This window comes from Camellia sinensis, chromosome 5 (assembly GCF_055761805.1).
Source record: "Camellia sinensis isolate YWXY chromosome 5, ASM5576180v1, whole genome shotgun sequence".
In the NCBI taxonomy this organism is placed as follows: domain Eukaryota; kingdom Viridiplantae; phylum Streptophyta; class Magnoliopsida; order Ericales; family Theaceae; genus Camellia; species Camellia sinensis.
This window is the reverse complement of record NC_138965.1, coordinates 18,660,777-18,683,300: the sequence shown is the minus strand read 5'-3', so window position 1 is coordinate 18,683,300 and position 22,524 is coordinate 18,660,777. Positions and strand designations below refer to the sequence as shown.

The 22,524-nt window shown below is 37.7% G+C and overlaps 1 protein-coding gene across 5 annotated transcripts in view; it reads left to right on the top strand.

Moving 5' to 3' along the window:
* SULA (NAD(P)-binding Rossmann-fold superfamily protein) overlaps positions 1–21,718 on the top strand; it is a 30,181-nt gene extending 8,463 nt beyond the window's left edge. For 2 of the 5 annotated variants that reach the window (XM_082868319.1, XM_082868322.1), the window contains 11 exons: positions 15,473–15,548; positions 16,531–16,590; positions 16,933–17,051; positions 17,835–17,879; positions 18,035–18,113; positions 18,682–18,743; positions 19,142–19,244; positions 19,698–19,758; positions 20,031–20,101; positions 21,101–21,240; positions 21,362–21,718. In XM_082868319.1, the coding sequence (XP_082724445.1) occupies positions 15,473–15,548; positions 16,531–16,590; positions 16,933–17,051; positions 17,835–17,879; positions 18,035–18,113; positions 18,682–18,743; positions 19,142–19,244; positions 19,698–19,758; positions 20,031–20,101; positions 21,101–21,240; positions 21,362–21,472 (927 nt within the window). In that variant the 3' untranslated portion in view covers positions 21,473–21,718. Of the gene's footprint in view, positions 1–15,461; positions 15,549–16,530; positions 16,591–16,932; positions 17,052–17,834; positions 17,880–18,034; positions 18,114–18,681; positions 18,744–19,141; positions 19,245–19,697; positions 19,759–20,030; positions 20,102–20,987; positions 21,241–21,343 lie in introns of those variants that run through there. The other 3 variants (XM_082868320.1, XM_082868321.1, XM_082868323.1) reach the window with 3 other exon arrangements.
* The last annotated feature ends 806 nt before the right edge of the window (positions 21,719–22,524 follow it).

Sequence of the window (22,524 nt, the reverse complement as noted above, 5' to 3'; positions counted from 1 at the left end):
GTGACGGCTTCCAGCTTGAGTTGTTGGATTTTGACCAGTTGTTGAAGAGCTGTTCTTGCTTGTGAAATTGCATCATCTTCTTCATTGGACAATAAGGCTTGGATTTCTGCAAATTCATCTCCAGGGATTCCATGGTCATAGGTGAGACGGTCTTCAAGTCGTTGGAGGAGTGACTGATATTCTGCAGCATGGGGATGAACTGTTGGATCAATCCAGCGATTCGAGGGTTCTGTTTCTGTGAGAATGATTCGTTCTTCTCGTTGCATAGCTGGATAAGTTCTTCGATTTGGTGTAGGCCGGCTAGAACCTCCATATCTTCCGGTGCCTCCTCTGTTGGCCATTCTGAAATTGAACAAAGAGTAAATACAAATCTGGATAAGGCATCAGCTAAAGTATTATCAGAACCATTAATATGTTCTAATGTTACTTCTATGCCTAGGCCAGTGATATAATCAGTGAAGGCTATCCATCTTGTTCTTGACGGCTTATGTTCAACAGTCTTGTTAAAGAAACTGATTATGGCCTGACAATCAGTTCTTAAAGTGAGATGAGCTTTATCAAGATAATATATCTTAAAAGCTTCAAGAGAATTTATGCAAGCATAGATCTCAGCATCTATGGTAGATTTAATCGGATTAAACTTTCCACTTGCATAAGCACAAATTCTTTCAGTAGAATGGGGATCCTTGAGTGCCTTCTTCCACTTGTAGATTCCTCCCCATCCTTCCATGCATCCATCTGTCTCAAGGATAATGACACATCCTTCAGGAGGAATTGATAGATTTGGTAACTTCTGGATATGGGCCTTGACCTCCTTAATCAGGCTCCAGTCCTGAGCATTGAGTCTTCGTTCACCATTTGGACTAACTTTCGAATAAAGTGGGCTTAGCATACGGCCCAAATCCTTGATGTAGCTGCGCGCATAATTCAACAAGCCCAACCAAGAGCGTAGTCCCTTGGTTTCTTTGAGAGCCTCATCTGGAAAATTGGCCACCTTTGTGATGACATGAGGTTGTAACTTAATTTCCCCATGGCCAATTGTTGAACCCAAGAAGTCCATTTGAACTGCAGCTATCTTCATCTTTGTTGGGCTGAGAATCAACCCATTCTTCTGGCAGATTTCAATCATAGATTGAATATGCTTAACATGAGTTTGCTCGTCTGGTGAGAAAACCAAAATATCATCAATGTAAACAGCAATGAAATCATCTGTTCCTTTAAAGCATATATCCATCTTCCTTTGAAAAGTTGCAGGAGCATTCTTCAATCCGAATGGCATTACTAACCATTCATAGAGTCCCAAAGGAGTCCAGAATGCTGTCCATTCAATGGAATCTGGATGCATTGCAACCTGATGAAATCCACTCTTTAAATCAAACTTTGAATAAATACGACTATGGCCAATTTTTGCCATAATAGTATTTATACCAGGTAGGCTATACTGATCCTTGTGAGTGTTATCATTGAGCCGTTTGTAATTGCAAACCATTCGCTCCTTTCCTCGCCTTTCTTCTTTTGTGATAGGATCAATATATGTGCCTGAGTTGACAATAAAAGCAGTCGTCCGATGCCTGCTTTTGCTGGGTCTGATGACTTTGAGTTCCAGCAATTGATCAATGTGCTTTCTGAAACTTGCCTTCATTGCAGGAGTGACGTGCTTCATTGGTTTATCATCAATCACAAAATCAGAATTCTTCAAGTCTAGATTGCAAGTAATCTGATTTAATGACCAGTGCTTCATGGGATCTTCTCCAATTATTCCACAGTTGTGCAACTGCTTCATTAATTTTGGATATCTTTCTTCAAAAGTAGGTCCAGTAGGATTGCGTACTACTGAATGAAATATCCATTCTGTTGAAGGGTCGTAGTAATGATCCACTATGAAGTCTTCATCTGCTTCTGCTTCCATTAAGTTAACAGATTGCCGAGTCTGGATTGTAATCACATTTTTGTAAAATGTGACATTATCTCCTTCTATTCTTACTCCACCATACATTGCTCTGATGAAGTTACATCCGATGATCATTTGAATTCTTCCTCCAAGATGAAAAGGGAAGCTGTATGTGTAAGGGATTCGAAACCAATTATCCCCAATATACATTTTTCCACCTTTGAGCTTCTTGTTGGCCTTCGACTGTGAATTTATCCCATTAAATTCCACAGTGTATGTATTATCTTCAAGGGCTTCTACTGGAACAGATTCTGAGTCTACAACACATGTTGTTGCTCCAGTATCAAGAATCGCATTTAAAGAAATCTTTTGTATCCCTGGAATTTCCAGTTCTACAATAAGATTATACAGCATGTTTTTCTTCTTTTCCTTGACTTCACCTTTAGCAATTGCAATTGTTTCCATCATAACATGGAGTTGATCTGTTTCTTCTGCTTCTTCTTGTAAAGCTTGTAACTCTTCCTCCTTGAATTTGCCTTTATTTCGAAGTTCCTTTTCGTCTTTCTCCAATTGCATTATTAGCCTGAGCTCCTCAAGCTCGGTTTTGTATTGGATTGCCTCTTCACGGAGCCGCTTCATTTCAGCTTCACACCACCGGATATACTCCTGTTGTTCCTGGAGTAATGGTTTCTGATTATAAGGAATGGGTGGCTTCTGCATGTTGAATTTTGAAAAGCTGAAGTAGTGGTTAGCACATAGTGCACAAGTTAAGGCATTGCATTTAGAACAAAATGCCTTAGACTGAGCAGCTATGTTTCGCTTGCAGGTTGTACACTCGGGTCTTCGATCATGGGGTAATGGATCACACTGATTCCATTCATGCTGACAATGATAGATTTCTGGAGGTACCTTCACCTGTGCCCTATATCCACCTTCTTTTCCAAGCCAGTAACTATTATCTGATTCCCGAAACATGTAAATTGTTTCAACCAGTCCTCCGCCAATTTGTTCAGTATCATCAATTCCTTCAGACACTGAATATATTGCATCGGAATCATCATCTCCTGGTTGTACAGAGATTACATCATAATCTTCTGGTATTCCAAGATTTTCAAATAATGCTACTCTCTTGACATTCTTCTTGTCTTTAGTGCAGTCACGAGCATAATGTCCTTCTTCTCCACAGAGATAACATTTACAATGCTTCGACTTTTGCAGATACTTTCTTTTGTCAATTCGAACATGAGAAGAATGTGGCTTTCCTTTATAAGTTGTTGCTTTTCGAATGCCATACTTCCTTTCTGGTTCCTTGTAATACCCTGGAATAGGAATTTCTTTACAAAATTCCAGGTTTCGAAGAGACTTCTGAAACGCTGCATTCTTGCATTCAGTTTCCAAGTATTTGTAAGCAAACAAAATTCTTGGAGCAACTCCAATAGTATTCCCAGCGTGTCGTTCATGAAATGCCTTCCTTATTCTTTCTCCAAGATCTCCAGGCATTTTTGACCATAGCTTCTCAGATAACTCTTCTCCGACAAAGAGTCTTCCCGATCTTGTGGCAAGATGTAAATAATCATTTAAAAATTTGATTATATCTTTAACATCCCGACAAGATAATTTTTCAAGATCTCGATAAGCTTCTTCTTGCATCAGGGTTGATCCCTGATATGGATCTTCCAAGGAAAACACAGTTCTCATTTGTGAAATGATGTTCTGCGTTCCTTCATTCCCAGCTATGCAACGAGAAGAACGAATCATTCTCACAGAAACAGAACCCTCGAATCGCTGGATTGATCCAACAGTTCATCCCCATGCTGCAGAATATCAGTCACTCTTCCAACGACTTGAAGACCGTCTCACCTATGACCATGGAATCCCTGGAGATGAATTTGCAGAAATCCAAGCCTTATTGTCCAATGAAGAAGATGATGCAATTTCACAAGCAAGAACAGCTCTTCAACAACTGGTCAAAATCCAACAACTCAAGTTGGAAGCCGTCACCCGAGCTGCTACCAATGACAACCTGTACGGAGACAAGCTACCAGAAGTCTATCAACAAACCTGTGACCTCAAAGAGATAGACAATGAGCTGTTTGATGTCGTCATGCTGATGCGTCTCTTTCGCTACTGATGGTGGAAGACATGGTGGGTCCCTATGTGAATAATAATATTTTATCCCACTTCAATCAATACTCAGTTCCACTGAGAAAAGCTGTTGGGATAAGATTTATATATAAAGTCGTTTGTCGTCTTGTAAGATATTTGCAAAAAGTGTTTTGCATTATCTAAAGTGTTTTATCTTGTTTGTCGTCTTGTTAGATATTTTGCAAAAGGTGTTTTGCATTATCTAAAGTGTTTTATCTTGTTTGTCGTCTTGTTAGATATTTTGCAAAAGGTGTTTTGCATTATCTAAAGTGTGTACCTAAGTAGAGAATCTTTGTGTAGTGGTGCATCCAATAATGTGTCGATGAGGCCCAATGAGTACTCGACATTATTGCATCCTACCTCTACAATTCTCTATAAATAGATGTCATAAGTAGTGTTCAAGCACCAAGAGAAGTTAGAACAACTAAACTTGGTACTTGAAATTCCAAAGTCTTTCGCTGTAATCAAAGTTTGAAGTTTGAAGTTAAATCTCAGGTCTGAATGTTTTCTTTCTAGTTCTTATATTCTTATCCAGATTTAATCTTCTCTGTTTTTGATCCTTATTTTTGGTATGGAATCTGGATGCATTGCCTCTTCACGGAGCCGCTTCATTTCAGCTTCACACCACCGGATATACTCCTGTTGTTCCTGGAGTAATGGTTTCTGATTATAAGGAATGGGTGGCTTCTGCATGTTTTTAAGATATATTATCTTGATAAAGCTCATCTCACTTTAAGTAACTAAACTCATTCCTACAGCAATCATTCCATCTCGATCTACTGACGGTTCCGTTGAGGAATGGTATGAGAAATCTGACACATCACGCCTAAGCTATCTTGATTTAGCCCATACTGAAGGGCTTACTGCGGCCACCTGCAAACCATTCGCTCCTTTCCTCGCCTTTCTTCTTTTGTGATAGGATCTAAAGGTGAAGTCAAGGAAAAGAAGAAAAACATGCTGTATAATCTGGCCGCTAGATACACCAAATCTTCTTGACTCATCCAATTAAGTCGTTGGAGGAGTGACTGATATTCTGCAGCATGGGGATGAACTGTTGGATCAATCCAGCGATTCGAGGGTTCTGTTTCTGTGAGAATGATTCGTTCTTTATGAATGGTCTCTCAATCTGTGTCTCTCCTACACAGAGTACTGCTTCTTCAGATCTATGAACATAAACTCGATGATGTGCATCATCTCGTCTGGTCCGATATAACACCTCTGCTGGTGCTATATTTGCTCTGTCAGCCATTGATAGTGCAAATTCATCTCCAGGGATTCCATGGTCATAGGTGAGACGGTCTTCAAGTCGTTGGAGGAGTGACTGATATTCTGCAGCATGGGGATGAACTGTTGGATCAATCCAGCGATTCGAGGGTTCTGTTTCTGTGAGAATGATTCGTTCTTCTCGTTGCATAGCTGGATAAGTTCTTCGATTTGGTGTAGGCCGGCTAGAACCTCCATATCTTCCGGTGCCTCCTCTGTTGGCCATTCTTGGTGAGTATGATGATTGTGATGCGGTTCATGTAACCCACTTGGTTATGATCCTTCAAGGAGTAACAGAATATCTCACATCCAGAGGCGTAAGGGCAATCCCAGGCAAACGGGTACACATACAGCTTCCCTTTTCAATTTATTGATAACACGAGGCTTAGTTGGCCGTCTATCCAACACACCAAATGTTGGATTCGCCTATGAAGTCCAAGGAGCATAGCTTTCTTCTTGTATGAATGGTCTCTCAATCTGTGTCTCTCCTACACAGAGTACTGCTTCTTCAGATCTATGAACATAAACTCGATGATGTGCATCATCTCGTCTAGTCCGATATAACACCTCTACTGGTGCTATATTTGCTCTGTCAGCCATTGATAGTTGTAGCTGAGTTTCCGGTGCAATTTCTTGCTCCAGAGTATGTGATGTTGAAGGTCGTCCTCGTATTCTTTGAAGTGCATTTCTTGCTCTTCGTTGAAGGACATAATTCCTCCGCTGGTCTTGTCTGTATGCTCGAATCTGATCTTCAAACAGGGGTGCTCCAGGTGTTGCTGTTGTTGTTTGAGGGCGTTCTGTTACCCTAGGAAGAGTAACTGTTCGGGTACGTGATCTTGACACCATTTAGATATGCTTTAGCTTAAGCTTATCTAGTTCGTCTTGCAGCAACTTGTTCGGATTCCGATGTACCCTGAGTAATCCTCTTGACTCCTTTGGCTTTTCCTTCGGTCCTAGAGAGAGATTCTCTAGTTTGGTTATCAAATCTTCAGGAACAGCTTTTGACTTCTGAGTCTCCAAGGCTCTGATTCTTGCTTCAAGTGCTTGTACCTGTTTTGACAATTGAACACACAACTCAATTATAGTGTTATTTTGTCGAATGAGAGTCTTGAGTCCCGCTGGTACTGTGATATTTCCAACAGTAGATGAAAGGCCAATTCCTGGTGCTTCAGTTGATTCTGATAACTTCAAGGCCGCTAGATACACCAAATCTTCTTGACTCATCCAATTAAAGATCCTTTGATGTGATGAAGCAATTCTTCCACCTGATTGAGCTTGCTTTGTAAATCTCTTGTTAACTTTAAAGCCTGTTCTTCAACAATTTTGGGTTGTTGGGCGATTTCGTTTACAAGAGTTGTGACTTCTTTGCGAGTTAAGGGTTTGTTTTCAAGGCAAACTTGAGTTAAGGAATTGATTCCTCTTTCAAGTTTTTCTAGTCTTTTTGTGAGCTGATGAATAGAGACCTCTATGGATTGTATCTGAATTTGCTGACTTCTAAATTCCTTTAGATTGACTTTACTGGAAAGACAGACTCTATCGTAAATTACAGCAATATTATGAGCTAGTTCTTTGGTACTGGGTTTCTCAGTATGAGCTAAATCAAGATAGCTTAGGCGTGATGTGTCAGATTTCTCATACCATTCCTTTATATTTTGTTCCCAAATATTTGTCATAACTTAATATTGACTAGAATAAGATTATACATATTAGTCTGAGTGTTCGTTTATTACTGGTCTGAGAAGGAAAATACATCTAATGAAACTACCAAGGTCTTTAATGATTTTCTTAGGTATTATGGAACTCACCTTTTTGAAGGGCTTACTGCGGCCACCTGCCTTGTTGCCTTCTTACGTCTTTTGTTCTTCAAATACCACAAGATAATTATTAAACCTTAAGATAGCTTTAGCATTAATCCCTTCCTTTGCCCTGACAATAAATTAACACCTTTGCCTTGATATGCATAAGATTATCTTTATCAATAGTTCAGTTAGATACAACATTTAAAAACTAAATATATTAGTTTAGTATGAAAAGTAACAATCATCAGAGGCCTTTGCTATCCTGAAAGAAAGTTTAAGCTGCCATACTAAAGAAATAACTAGCTCTGATACCAAAAATAAGGATCAAAAACAGAGAAGATTAAAGCTGGATAAGAATATAAGAACTAGAAAGAAAACATTCAGACCTGAGATTTAACTTCAAACTTCAAACTTTGATTACAGCGAAAGACTTTGGAATTTCAAGTACCAAGTTTAGTTGTTCTAACTTCTCTTGATGCTTGAACACTACTTATGACATCTATTTATAGAGAATTGTAGAGGTAGGATGCAATAATGTCGAGTACTCATTGGGCCTCATCGACACATTATTGGATGCTCCACTACACAAAGATTCTCTACTTAGGTACACACTTTAGATAATGCAAAACACCTTTTGCAAAATATCTAACAAGACGACAAACAAGATAAAACACTTTAGATAATGCAAAACACCTTTTGCAAAATATCTAACAAGACGACAAACAAGATAAAACACTTTAGATAATGCAAAACACTTTTTGCAAATATCTTACAAGACGACAAACGACTTTATATATAAATCTTATCCCAACAGCTTTTCTCAGTGGAACTGAGTATTGATTGAAGTGGGATAAAATATTATTATTCACATAGGGACCCACCATGTCTTCCACCATCAGTAGCGAAAGAGACGCATCAGCATGACGACATCAAACAGCTCATTGTCTATCTCTTTGAGGTCACAGGTTTGTTGATAGACTTCTGGTAGCTTGTCTCCGTACAGGTTGTCATTGGTAGCAGCTTGGGTGACGGCTTCCAGCTTGAGTTGTTGGATTTTGACCAGTTGTTGAAGAGCTGTTCTTGCTTGTGAAATTGCATCATCTTCTTCATTGGACAATAAGGCTTGGATTTCTGCAAATTCATCTCCAGGGATTCCATGGTCATAGGTGAGACGGTCTTCAAGTCGTTGGAGGAGTGACTGATATTCTGCAGCATGGGGATGAGCTGTTGGATCAATCCAGCGATTCGAGGGTTCTGTTTCTGTGAGAATGATTCGTTCTTCTCGTTGCATAGCTAGGAATGAAGGAACGCAGAACATCATTTCACAAATGAGAACTGTGTTTTCCTTGGAAGATCCATATCAGGGATCAACCCTGATTCAAGAAGAAGCTTATCGAGATCTTGAAAGATTATCTTGTCGGGATGTTAAAGATATAATCAAATTTTTAAATGATTATTTACATCTTGCCACAAGATCGGGAAGACTCTTTGTCGGAGAAGAGTTATCTGAGAAGCTATGGTCAAAAATGCCTGGAGATCTTGGAGAAAGAATAAGGAAGGCATTTCATGAACGACACGCTGGGAATACTATTGGAGTTGCTCCAAGAATTTTGTTTGCTTACAAATACTTGGAAACTGAATGCAAGAATGCAGCGTTTCAGAAGTCTCTTCGAAACCTGGAATTTTGTAAAGAAATTCCTATTCCAGGGTATTACAAGGAACCAGAAAGGAAGTATGGCATTCGAAAAGCAACAACTTATAAAGGAAAGCCACATTCTTCTCATGTTCGAATTGACAAAAGAAAGTATCTGCAAAAGTCGAAGCATTGTAAATGTTATCTCTGTGGAGAAGAAGGACATTATGCTCGTGACTGCACTAAAGACAAGAAGAATGTCAAGAGAGTAGCATTATTTGAAAATCTTGGAATACCAGAAGATTATGATGTAATCTCTGTGCAACCAGGAGATGATGATTCCGATGCAATATATTCAGTGTCTGAAGGAATTGATGATACTGAACAAATTGGCGGAGGACTGGTTGAAACAATTTACATGTTTCGGGAATCAGATAATAGTTACTGGCTTGGAAAAGAAGGTGGATATAGGGCACAGGTGAAGGTACCTCCAGAAATCTATCATTGTCAGCATGAATGGAATCAGCGTGATCCATTACCCCATGATCGAAGACCCGAGTGTACAACCTGCAAGCGAAACATAGCTGCTCAGTCTAAGGCATTTTGTTCTAAATGCAATGCCTTAACTTGTGCACTATGTGCTAACCACTACTTCAGCTTTTCAAAATTCAACATGCAGAAGCCACCCATTCCTTATAATCAGAAACCATTACTCCAGGAACAACAGGAGTATATCCGGTGGTGTGAAGCTGAAATGAAGCGGCTCCGTGAAGAAGCAATCCAATACAAAACCGAGCTTGAGGAGCTCAGGCTAATAATGCAATTGGAGAAAGACGAAAAGGAACTTCGAAATAAAGGCAAATTCAAGGAGGAAGAGTTACAAGCTTTACAAGAAGAAGCAGAAGAAACAGATCAACTCCATGTTATGATGGAAACAATTGCAATTGCTAAAGGTGAAGTCAAGGAAAAGAAGAAAAACATGCTGTATAATCTTATTGTAGAACTGGAAATTCCAGGGATACAAAAGATTTCTTTAAATGCGATTCTTGATACTGGAGCAACAACATGTGTTGTAGACTCAGAATCTGTTCCAGTAGAAGCCCTTGAAGATAATACATACACTGTGGAATTTAATGGGATAAATTCACAGTCGAAGGCCAACAAGAAGCTCAAAGGTGGAAAAATGTATATTGGGGATAATTGGTTTCGAATCCCTTACACATACAGCTTCCCTTTTCATCTTGGAGGAAGAATTCAAATGATCATCGGATGTAACTTCATCAGAGCAATGTATGGTGGAGTAAGAATAGAAGGAGATAATGTCACATTTTACAAAAATGTGATTACAATCCAGACTCGGCAATCTGTTAACTTAATGGAAGCAGAAGCAGATGAAGACTTCATAGTGGATCATTACTACGACCTTCAACAGAATGGATATTTCATTCAGTAGTACGCAATCCTACTGGACCTACTTTTGAAGAAAGATATCCAAAATTAATGAAGCAGTTGCACAACTGTGGAATAATTGGAGAAGATCCCATGAAGCACTGGTCATTAAATCAGATTACTTGCAATCTAGACTTGAAGAATTCTGATTTTGTGATTGATGATAAACCAATGAAGCACGTCACTCCTGCAATGAAGGCAAGTTTCAGAAAGCACATTGATCAATTGCTGGAACTCAAAGTCATCAGACCCAGCAAAAGCAGGCATCGGACGACTGCTTTTATTGTCAACTCAGGCACATATATTGATCCTATCACAAAAGAAGAAAGGCGAGGAAAGGAGCGAATGGTTTGCAATTACAAACGGCTCAATGATAACACTCACAAGGATCAGTATAGCCTACCTGGTATAAATACTATTATGGCAAAAATTGGCCATAGTCGTATTTATTCAAAGTTTGATTTAAAGAGTGGATTTCATCAGGTTGCAATGCATCCAGATTCCATTGAATGGACAGCATTCTGGACTCCTTTGGGACTCTATGAATGGTTAGTAATGCCATTCGGATTGAAGAATGCTCCTGCAACTTTTCAAAGGAAGATGGATATATGCTTTAAAGGAACAGATGATTTCATTGCTGTTTACATTGATGATATTTTGGTTTTCTCACCAGACGAGCAAACTCATGTTAAGCATATTCAATCTATGATTGAAATCTGCCAGAAGAATGGGTTGATTCTCAGCCCAACAAAGATGAAGATAGCTGCAGTTCAAATGGACTTCTTGGGTTCAACAATTGGCCATGGGGAAATTAAGTTACAACCTCATGTCATCACAAAGGTGGCCAATTTTCCAGATGAGGCTCTCAAAGAAACCAAGGGACTACGCTCTTGGTTGGGCTTGTTGAATTATGCGCGCAGCTACATCAAGGATTTGGGCCGTATGCTAAGCCCACTTTATTCGAAAGTTAGTCCAAATGGTGAACGAAGACTCAATGCTCAGGACTGGAGCCTGATTAAGGAGGTCAAGGCCCATATCCAGAAGTTACCAAATCTGTTAATTCCTCCTGAAGGATGTGTCATTATCCTTGAGACAGATGGATGCATGGAAGGATGGGGAGGAATCTGCAAGTGGAAGAAGGCACTCAAGGATCCCCATTCTACTGAAAGAATTTGTGCTTATGCAAGTGGAAAGTTTAATCCGATTAAATCTACCATAGATGCTGAGATCTATGCTTGCATAAATTCTCTTGAAGCTTTTAAGATATATTATCTTGATAAAGCTCATCTCACTTTAAGAACTGATTGTCAGGCCATAATCAGTTTCTTTAACAAGACTGTTGAACATAAGCCGTCAAGAACAAGATGGATACCCTTCACTGATTATATCACTGGCCTAGGCATAGAAGTAACATTAGAACATATTAATGGTTCTGATAATACTTTAGCTGATGCCTTATCCAGATTTGTATTTACTCTTTGTTCAATTTCAGAATGGCCAACAGAGGAGGCACCGGAAGATATGGAGGTTCTAGCCGGCCTACACCAAATCGAAGAACTTATCCAGCTATGCAACGAGAAGAACGAATCATTCTCACAGAAACAGAACCCTCGAATCGCTGGATTGATCCAACAGTTCATCCCCATGCTGCAGAATATCAGTCACTCCTCCAACGACTTGAAGACCGTCTCACCTATGACCATGGAATCCCTGGAGATGAATTTGCAGAAATCCAAGCCTTATTGTCCAATGAAGAAGATGATGCAATTTCACAAGCAAGAACAGCTCTTCAACAACTGGTCAAAATCCAACAACTCAAGCTGGAAGCCGTCACCCGAGCTGCTACCAATGACAACCTGTACGGAGACAAGCTACCAGAAGTCTATCAACAAACCTGTGAGCTCAAAGAGATAGACAATGAGCTGTTTGATGTCGTCATGCTGATGCGTCTCTTTCGCTACTGATGGTGGAAGACATGGTGGGTCCCTATGTGAATAATAATATTTTATCCCACTTCAATCAATACTCAGTTCCACTGAGAAAAGCTGTTGGGATAAGATTTATATATAAAGTCGTTTGTCGTCTTGTAAGATATTTGCAAAAAGTGTTTTGCATTATCTAAAGTGTTTTATCTTGTTTGTCGTCTTGTTAGATATTTTGTAAAAGGTGTTTTGCATTATCTAAAGTGTTTTATCTTGTTTGTCTTCTTGTTAGATATTTTGCAAAAGGTGTTTTGCATTATCTAAAGTGTGTACCTAAGTAGAGAATCTTTGTGTAGTGGAGCATCCAATAATGTGTCGATGAGGCCCAATGAGTGCTCGACATTATTGCATCCTACCTCTACAATTCTCTATAAATAGATGTCATAAGTAGTGTTCAAGCATCAAGAGAAGTTAGAACAACTAAACTTGGTACTTGAAATTCCAAAGTCTTTCGCTGTAATCAAAGTTTGAAGTTTGAAGTTAAATCTCAGGTCTGAATGTTTTCTTTCTAGTTCTTATATTCTTATCCAGATTTAATCTTCTCTGTTTTTTATCCTTATTTTTGCCACATGCAGTATATTCATCTTGGAGTTGTGAAAACCCGTTTGCTATTCCTGCGCCGACCATGGAATCTATCCATGTTCTAACGGAAGGTGGTGAGTATGATGTTGGCCATTCTGAAATTGAACAAAGAGTAAATACAAGTCTGGATAAGGCATCAGCTAAAGTATTATCAGAACCATTAATATGTTCACATCAGCATAACGACATCAAACAGCTCATTGTCTATCTCTTTGAGCTCACAGGTTTGTTGATAGACTTCTGGTAGCTTGTCTCCGTACAGGTTGTCGAAGCATTGTAAATGTTATCTCTGTGGAGAAGAAGGACATTATGCTCGTGACTGCACTAAAGACAAGAAGAATGTCAAGAGAGTAGCATTATTTGAAAATCTTGGAATACCAGAAGATTATGATGTAATCTCTGTGCAACCAGGAGATGATGATTCCGATGCAATATATTCAGTGTCTGAAGGAATTGATGATACTGAACAAATTGGCGGAGGACTGGTTGAAACAATTTACATGTTTAGATCATGCATTTTCGACGTGACCCAAAGAATGAATGGTGGAATTTACCATCAGCCATGCACCAGACTGGCGCTATGTTCATAATACCTCATCCCCTTGGAAAATTTGATGATGTATTTATGAGATGGGAATCAATCACTAAGGCGCATGTCTCTATGCAAGGCTTCACAGATGTACGAGACAAAATTATGTTCATTGAAAATTTGCTTGGGGAAACCGAGAAATTGATGTGGACACAATGGCGCATGAAATATACCGAGGAGTTCGCCAATTTAGTCAACATTGGTGAAGGGAATGAAGGAACGCAGAACATCATTTCACAAATGAGAACTGTGTTTTCCTTGGAAGATCCATATCAGGGATCAACCCTGATGCAAGAAGAAGCTTATCGAGATCTTGAAAGATTATCTTGTCGGGATGTTAAAGATATAATCAAATTTTTAAATGATTATTTACATCTTGCCACAAGATCGGGAAGACTCTTTGTCGGAGAAGAGTTATCTGAGAAGCTATGGTCAAAAATGCCTGGAGATCTTGGAGAAAGAATAAGGAAGGCATTTCATGAACGACACGCTGCTGAGCAAGGCGTTTGGACACGAGAGGCAGCATTTGCTGGTAACTTAGTCAAGGGCTCATATTGAGCTAATTCTTCCCAACAAGCCTGAAGGTATTCAAAGAATTCTAATATAGAAAGACCTAAGGCAGACTAGGAAACACGAGTAATATCCTAATAAAGCTCAAAAACGCGAGTATCTTTATGAGCATGAGCATACATCTGTGACAAGGCATGCCATAGATTGGGAACTGTGTCGCAATAGAGAAACATGTGATAAATACGATCTTCTATGGAGTTGAACATCTATCCCAAAATAGTACAGTTATCAATATCCCACTTTGCACAGGTAGGATCTGTTGCAATTGGCTTTGTAGTGGAAGATAAATGAGCTTTTTCCTTGCCCCCTAAATAGACTTTAAGGGAGCCGTTCCAGGCGGCAAAAGTTTTCCCATTTAACACCACACTCTTAATACGATGAACAAGAGTATAATGAGAAAGAGAAAAATCAAAACTAATTGGAACAGGCTTGGTGGGTATATCAGTAAAGGATGGATCAGTCATGGTGGGAGAAGAGAGGCTGAAAAACACACAAAGATAGCAACACAGTCCAAGAAAAAATAAGAAGCTGGAAAAAACTTAGCTTATCCAAATAGATGTTACTGAATAAATCCAGTAGCCCAAAAGAATAAAAGGACAAACAAAAGGGCTTAATACATTAGTCCAATCACCCCCAAGAAGGAAAAAAAACAGCCACAAACCACCTAAAGAGGCAGTCAAAGCACGTAAGACCAAAACCAGGTCTGGTCGGCAACAACCAGAGCCTTGGCAGGGATAAAGAAGGCCTGCCGTGGTGAAGACAAGGAAGGAGAGGGGCTGCGGAGGCTGGGTTGAGGATGTCGGAGGGAGAAAAGGAGTTGGAAAGGGTTGTCGGAGGTTGGGTGAAGGCTGGGAAGGGCTGTCAAAGGGAGAAAAAGAGCTGAAAAGGGCTGTCGGAGGTTGTGTGAAGGCTAGGAAGGGCTGTCCGAGGCTAGAGAGAGGAAAGTAGGCAGTTGGTGATGATGGGTGGTTGAGAGAGAGACGGCTAGGGAGGTTCTGATACCAAAAAGAATGAAAAGAATTATTTGACATACCAATCAATGAGATAGAGGCCATGTACATATAATATATTCATGATACAATTTAGGAAACAATATACACAAAGCACGATTCCTACAATCAAAATAATTCCTATTCTAATTCCTATATGCAGACATAATATTTTGATTCCTATATTCAACATCACTTTCATTGTTAAAGTTATTGTAGCCTCCATTTTTATTTGTATTGCTCATCAAAGAAAGCATTAAGTTGAAAGGAACAGCTGAACATACAATGTAGAGCAATCATGGTCTGCATGTTTGCCTTTCTCAGCTCATCAAAGTTACACTAGTATCTGGTTTCCCTTTCATGCTCAGAGTGGATGTAAAATGTATCATTTGGCTCATTCACTTGGCAGGCTTGGTTCATCAATAGGTTGATCATCTGTTGGCTGGTTTAGTTAGGTTGATAATGCATTCACTAGATGCACATTTTTGGCATCAAGGATTGTAAAGTTGATTTTTTGTATGTCATACTGGATGTTTTTGGTTCCTTGTAAATTTAATAAATTTTTGCAGTTTTCTTGCAGGGTACTGAGATGACTGTCTCGGTAACAGGAGCTACAGGTTTTATAGGTAGAAGACTGGTACAAAGGCTGCATGCAGGTTATGGTTATTCCATATAATCGTAATTTTATCAAATTAAACCATAATATAATTATTTTGTGGTTGTATGACAATCCATGAAATTCAGTGGATCCATTTTGGTCAAGTTCATTATGATGGCGTGAGTTACATTATTTTGTTTTTTATTAATTAATTTTATTAGATGAACATCAAAAGGGGATGCTACCTATGCACAAAACGAAGCCTAAAGCTGTTGTGAACCTAAAAAATAACAAATAATAAAGGCCTTTGCATAAGACTCAAAGGTCAGCCTATACGTTTCTTACATATCAAGAGCATCCACAAGATTTAAAAATTGATCTAGATTAGGGAGCACCCTACTTAAATTCCAACTACACAAAATAGCCAGAAATGAGCTTCTTTCAATTGAATCTTCTCTCAATCTGTACAACAACTCCTCAACTCTTTGAAATGTCCTCTTTTTTCTCTCTCCAAAGAATCCACATCAACACACAACGGGGCCAAAAGCTGAGCCTTTTATCCTACGTTTCCCCACCCTACCTCTCCAACACCTTGAATGACCCCCAGGACATTACTAAGGAACACCTAATCAATCCCAAACATATTCAAATGAATACCTGATGTTCCCTAGCCATGCTACAATGGATGAGAAGGTGAGATATGGACTTCCCATCTTGCTTGCAAAGGCAACACTAATATCTATTATGCCTCCCCCTGCATGTAATCTGCTTCAGAAGCCTCTTAAGGGAAGGTCTTCTTCAACAAATCTTCCCCACCATCAATGTTTGCCAGACTTTTCATGCTGTCTCCCTTTCCCACATTAAAATCAGAACACCCCGCAAAATCATCCCAAACTTGACGAATGCCCTATATGATTTTCTTTTAAAATTTGCTTTTAATGTTCTCTGATGCAATGGTAATTTTTAATTGAAGCTATAGACATTCATGCCTTCTGGCATTTAACCATTATGTGTTCACTTTTATTACCTTTGGAATGCAGATAATCATAGAGTTCGTGTCTTGACGCGATCTAGATCTAAAGCTCAAGTAATTTTTCCGGGTAAGAAGGTAATGATTACATTTGTCTGCATAAATCCTTACAAGATGTTAGCATGTGACATTAATGATATAGTGGAGCAAAACTATATCTGATTTTGCCTTCTGACAAAATGATGATGATAATCAGATTTGCTACAGGCAGAGTACATTTGGTCTCATTTATCTTGCATTGCAGTGTGTTATTTCTCAACTTCCACAACATAAATATTTTCTTTTATTTATTTTTGAAGTTTTAAAACTGTTATTTTTCGTGTTAACACAATAACATAGGTTTTTTTTTTTTTTTTTTTTTTTCGTGTTATTTTTCATCATTTCCTTCTTCTGTGTCCTTGCAATTATATAGTCAGGGACTTTCCAGGAATTGTGATTGCAGAGGAGCCAGAGTGGAAAGATTGTATTCAAGGTTCAAATGCTGTTGTAAATTTGGCTGGAATGCCCATAAGTACAAGATGGTCTCCTGAGGTTAGCATTTCAAGCTTATTTGATTTTTAAATTGTGCTCTCTATGCTACAAGCGAGTCGTAGCTTTGACCAGACCTGTTTACTATATACAAAGTTTGCTTTTATATTATTATTACTATTTTTTTGAAGCTATGCGCTATATATACTTTTGTAGCCCTTTTCTTGGGTCCGTTAACATATGATCTGGCATCAGTTTCTGTCTTGATCATACAAAATTTTGGGGCTTCAGTGACAATTCCCAGCTGGACTTGCAATCTTCAAGGTGGATGTGAAGTATTGTTCATCATGTTGATAGTTTCACGGTCTAAAACATATTGTATAACAGTATATACGAGGGTTATTACTTGATGTTGCTAAGCATATGGAGGAAATTTTATTTGTGAGACTGCAAATAGCCAGTCAGTCGTACAAGATGCATGCCTACACTTATTGTCATTGGTATCTTTATGGTTTAGTCTATTAACATACTCCAAAAATGATGTTTATCTTGCCTATTAACCAAATTATGTTGTGCATTTTCTGGATACCACTTGATAGGGCAATGTATTTTAATTTTATTTTATACTTAAATTTGAATGAACATCCCCCACCGTGAAAGGTTACGATGAACATGATTTTGACCTGATTGTTAGGATGCTGAAAATTTTGAATGTACTTGCACAAGTAAGATTGTAATGCATCAAAATCCATTGAGCATGTCCGTCTTTTCTACTAGATCACATAGTTTTTTGTTTTTTATTTGTTTGGAAACCATATATATTTATTGACTTCTTATGTACTGCAGATCAAGAAAGAGATCAAGGATAGCAGGATAAGAGTAACCTCAAAGGTCACCATCAAGATTTTCTCGTCTCTCTACGTACTGAAAAAAGACAAAATTACGTTCTTGTTACTTTGAAAGATCATTACAATCTCAGCCGCAATGATTGCTTATATTTTCGCTATACTGGTTTGTCACAACGAGAATTTTAATTCATTATGAAGGTTGTAGATTTGATAAATGGCTCACAAGATGACGTTCGACCTATAGTTTTGGTTAGTGCAACGGCATTGGGTTATTATGGTATGTGTTTAAAAACATCATTTCCTACTCATATATTCATTTGGCTGTCAATTGAAATGACACATTTAATGTTCGTCATACACCAATCGGTCTATTTAAGAAGTGCCCCTGTACATTGGCTTAAGTGGTTGAGAATAGTGGTAAAGTTGGAAAAGCCCTAGTTTCAGTTCTTATTGCTCAAACTTTTAATTTATCTTTTGCTTTTTTAAATGAATCAGGGTTCATATTAAAAGAAGGGCAAATTGGGCGAGTTCTGATCCAAAAGAAAATTTTATAAATGGAGAACTGTTTATTATTATTATGTTAACTACTGAGAAAAAGGAGTAAAAAAAGTTAATAGCACATGTGATGGAATCAAACTCTCTGATTGAGACCTAAACCGGTTTTCTTTACCTTCAGTGTAAATATCTGATAAGAACATTGTGGTTCAATAATGCAATTGATTGCTTTCTGTTGGCTTTATATTTTTCCCTCTTCTGATATTGTTGAAGCTATATTTACATTGAATAAGCACCTTTGGCTTCACCGAATATGATAAATTTTGCTTTTGCATTTTACAAATGTTCAGGCTCTAGTGAAACAAGAGTATTTGATGAGCAAAGTCCATCAGGAAATGATTACTTGGCTGAGGTAAAACAAATGATTTATCTTAGAGTCTGTTTGGTTGGATGTATTTCAAATCAAGGATTTGAGGTTGAATTTTATAAAAATATTGAAAAACTACCTATTATAGATGGATAGAAAAACTGGAAAAGATGTATTTAGTAGAAACTTTGTAGCTGAAGGGAGAATTCTTTACATGATTTCAAATAACTACTTTTGCATAGGTATTTCAAATCCATCATGAGAAAGCTCTTTAACATAATCTTGAAATACTGAAGTAAACTATCATATCTAAATTTGCGCTATTCTTCTTGTTTTCTCCCTTGAATGATAAAATGCCAAATCCACAAATACAAACGGAGCCTTAGTCTTGCACTTTTGGTGTGTTTGATCTTGCATTTTATCAACACAATATCTCTTGCCAGGTTTGTAGAGAATGGGAAGCGTCAGCCCTCAGGGTCAACAAGAATGTTAGGTTAGCACTTATTCGCATTGGTGTGGTCCTTGGTAAAGATGGTGGTGCTCTAGGTATGATTTTGTTTTGTCTTCCGAGTCCCTTTTCTTCATTTTGGGCTTGCAAAGTCAACTTCACAATGATGTCTTTTTATTCGTATATTTTGGGACATGATATTCACACTGCTTTTAGTCTCTTACATTCCCCTTGTGAGAGACAAGATGACAAAAATGGAGTGTGAGAGGCTAAAGATTGTCAACTTAAAAGATCCATATGGCAAATTTAGATTTATATCTCCTCAAATGCTCTAAATAAATGGAAGGAAACCACAAAAATAATTAGATGACATTCATCTCTAGTTGTTATCTAATTAAGAATCCTAAAAAGTGCTGCTACAATTGTTTGGTTGAATCTACTCAGAATCACCAAAGCATACATATTTTAAATTTTTGATACTTTTAAAATTACTCAATTTGCATTTTTTAGTCTCCCCTAAACAAATTGTTCTTTTCTTTGATCCTGTGCAGCCAAAATGATCCCTCTGTTCATGATGTTTGCTGGTGGACCTTTGGGTTCTGGGAGACAATGGTATTACACTTAATTTCTGTTGTCCCTAGGATTTGTTACACAATCTTGTATGCTACACAAGTTACTTGGAATTCATTCTCAAAAAGCAGCACATTTATTTCCAAAATGGTGACCAAAAACTTTACAATGTCATTTTTTCCTTTGTTTCTTTTGATTCTCAACAATCTGGTGAAGATATTTAGGCATTTATTGATGTTGATTTAAACTTGGTCCTAATATATTTGTTACACTGGCCCTAATTTCAGAAATTCATTCTGCTCTTGGTTGTGTAGGTTTTCCTGGATTCATTTGGACGACATAGTGAATCTAATATATGAAGCTTTAACCAATCCATCTTATAAAGGTAATTTTTTTTAATTGATTAATACCAATTTTCACACGACTCTTGAGATAAGGTTAAGGGCAACTAACTCCTAAATGCGGGAGTAGAGCTTACTTTTGTGATACTAAGTCTGCAAAAGCACAAGAGCGAGCGAACAGTTTGAAAATTTCCGTGGGAATTTCCTGTATATATATTGCCTCACCAACTGAAGTTTGATTTTTCCTTTCCATCCTATGATTGTGGCTATCTGACGCCTTTGTGTTTTCTGGAAACCTGTTGCGGGCCTTGTGCAAAACCAGAAATTTTACTTTCATCACCTTTTTGGGTAATTTGGGATTTTTAGATGTGAGAGATTGGCAGAATACCCGTTTGTGTTTCTTTCACTTCTTGCTCCAGCTCTCATGTTTATTTCTCTTATATGCATTTTAAGATGCAATTGTCGACATCATGCATCCGCCATTCATTTTTATTCATGCCTGGTTGCCTTCTAGATTTTTTCCTTGGAGTTTCCTCTCTCTATATATTGCCTACTTGCTGGTTTTTGTTATTGGATTGGCTGATTTGGAAAGAAAAGAAAAAAAATGCACCTATTTGGATTAGTTAATAGGAGAGAAATGGAGTGAAGCGGAGAGAAACTAATCTCTCTTAAAACCCCCATTTTGGATCTCTTCAAAAGTGGAGTGATTGGGAGAGAAGAAAACCAATAGAGTACTATTTTTTTCATAATACCAAAACTGCTCCTTTAGATATAGAAGAAATTAAAAAGCTCACTTTGGTAATATAACATGAAACAAATTTTCTTTTCTTGTTTAACCAAACAAAATAGGAGAGAAATCGTTCTCTCTCTCTCCTAACTTTAGCAATAATTTTTTTTCTTCTCTCCGAGTTCTCTAACAATCTTTGCCAGTGCTCATGTTCAATTGACTCGAACCGGGCATATGGTCTTTGTTATTGGCATGCAATGACCATGTTTTAGGAATTTCCTATTTTTGGACCGAGTCTAAGCAATTCGAATGTCAGGAGTTATCAACGGAACTGCACCTAACCCTGTCCGACTGGGGGAGATGTGTGAACAACTGGGATCTGTCTTGGGCCGACCCTCCTGGCTGCCCGTACCTGACTTTGCACTCAAAGCTGTCCTCGGAGAAGGTGCCACGGTTGTAAGTATCTCTTAACTCTGTCACACTAAATTTCTGTCATCTTTTATTTTGTTTTGCTCGTGTACTCTTTTCATTGTTCACATTGTGCTAAAAATCCGATAAGTGAGGTCCATCCTCACAGGTTCTGGACGGACAAAAAGTGGTTCCGGCTAGAGCGAAGGAGTTGGGCTTCCCATTCCGATACCCGTATGTGAAGGATGCATTAAGAGCCATTATGTCACAAGAAAGTTAAGAAGTGTGACAAGATCAACTTGCATATATTCTTTGTTCTTTTGGTTAAGGATTTCTGGCTACTCCCAAGTCAGATTCAAGTTCAATCACATTTAAGTGAAAATTGAGTGTGCTTATTGATTTATATGAATCTTTATGACAATTTAGATCTGAATCGAAGTTAACTCCTCTAAGCCATCCATGCACAGATGACGATGTCGATGTTATTTGTTGATGTTCCTTATTTTTCAGACTATGTTCGTATTTAGCCTCTGTTATTGGGCATAAAACTAGGTATTTTCAAAGCATAGAATAATTAGACGTCAACGGGTTTATGTTATGGCTATGTTTGTGGGTGAAAAGTAGCGGGAAAGAGAATAACTTTTTCAAATTTCAAGAAAATAAAAAATATAATATTTAGAAAATTTGTCCATAAATTCCTCTTAACTTCTTTTTCTTGTTAAAAGGACAAAAAAAAAAAAAAATAGTATTTTCCAAAATCTTCTCATAATTATAAAATCTTGTAGGAATGACAAAATTTGTTATTTAGATATTTTATTTGATCATTATACCATCTCTTTCTTTTATAGTACTATCTCTCTTCACCAACTCAATGGTTGTTAATCGCTTTCACCATTTTCATCATCTGTCGGTGTTGTTTATCCTTATCGATGGCCAACGACCACCATTTTTACCATCAAACCACCACTTTCTCAAATTTGATACTTACGAACTTATATTTGAGATCAATAACTTCAAATTTTGTATATCTGAGGTTAGATTTGATAATGTAAAAAAAAAAGGATAAATTATAAACACACCCTTGAGATTTACTTGAATTATAAATTACCCCTTGTGATTCTATAAATTACATTATGCCTTCTAAGGTTTCTAATTTCATAACAAATATGCCTTTTTATTAATAAATCATCAAGTTAATTAACAATTTTTAATAATGTTAAAATTTTATTTCAATTAATAATTCAGATAATTTTATTATTATATAGGTGAATAGTTAGAAATTTTATTTTTTTAATTAATTTTGTTAAATAAAAAATTTTGACAATGAGATAT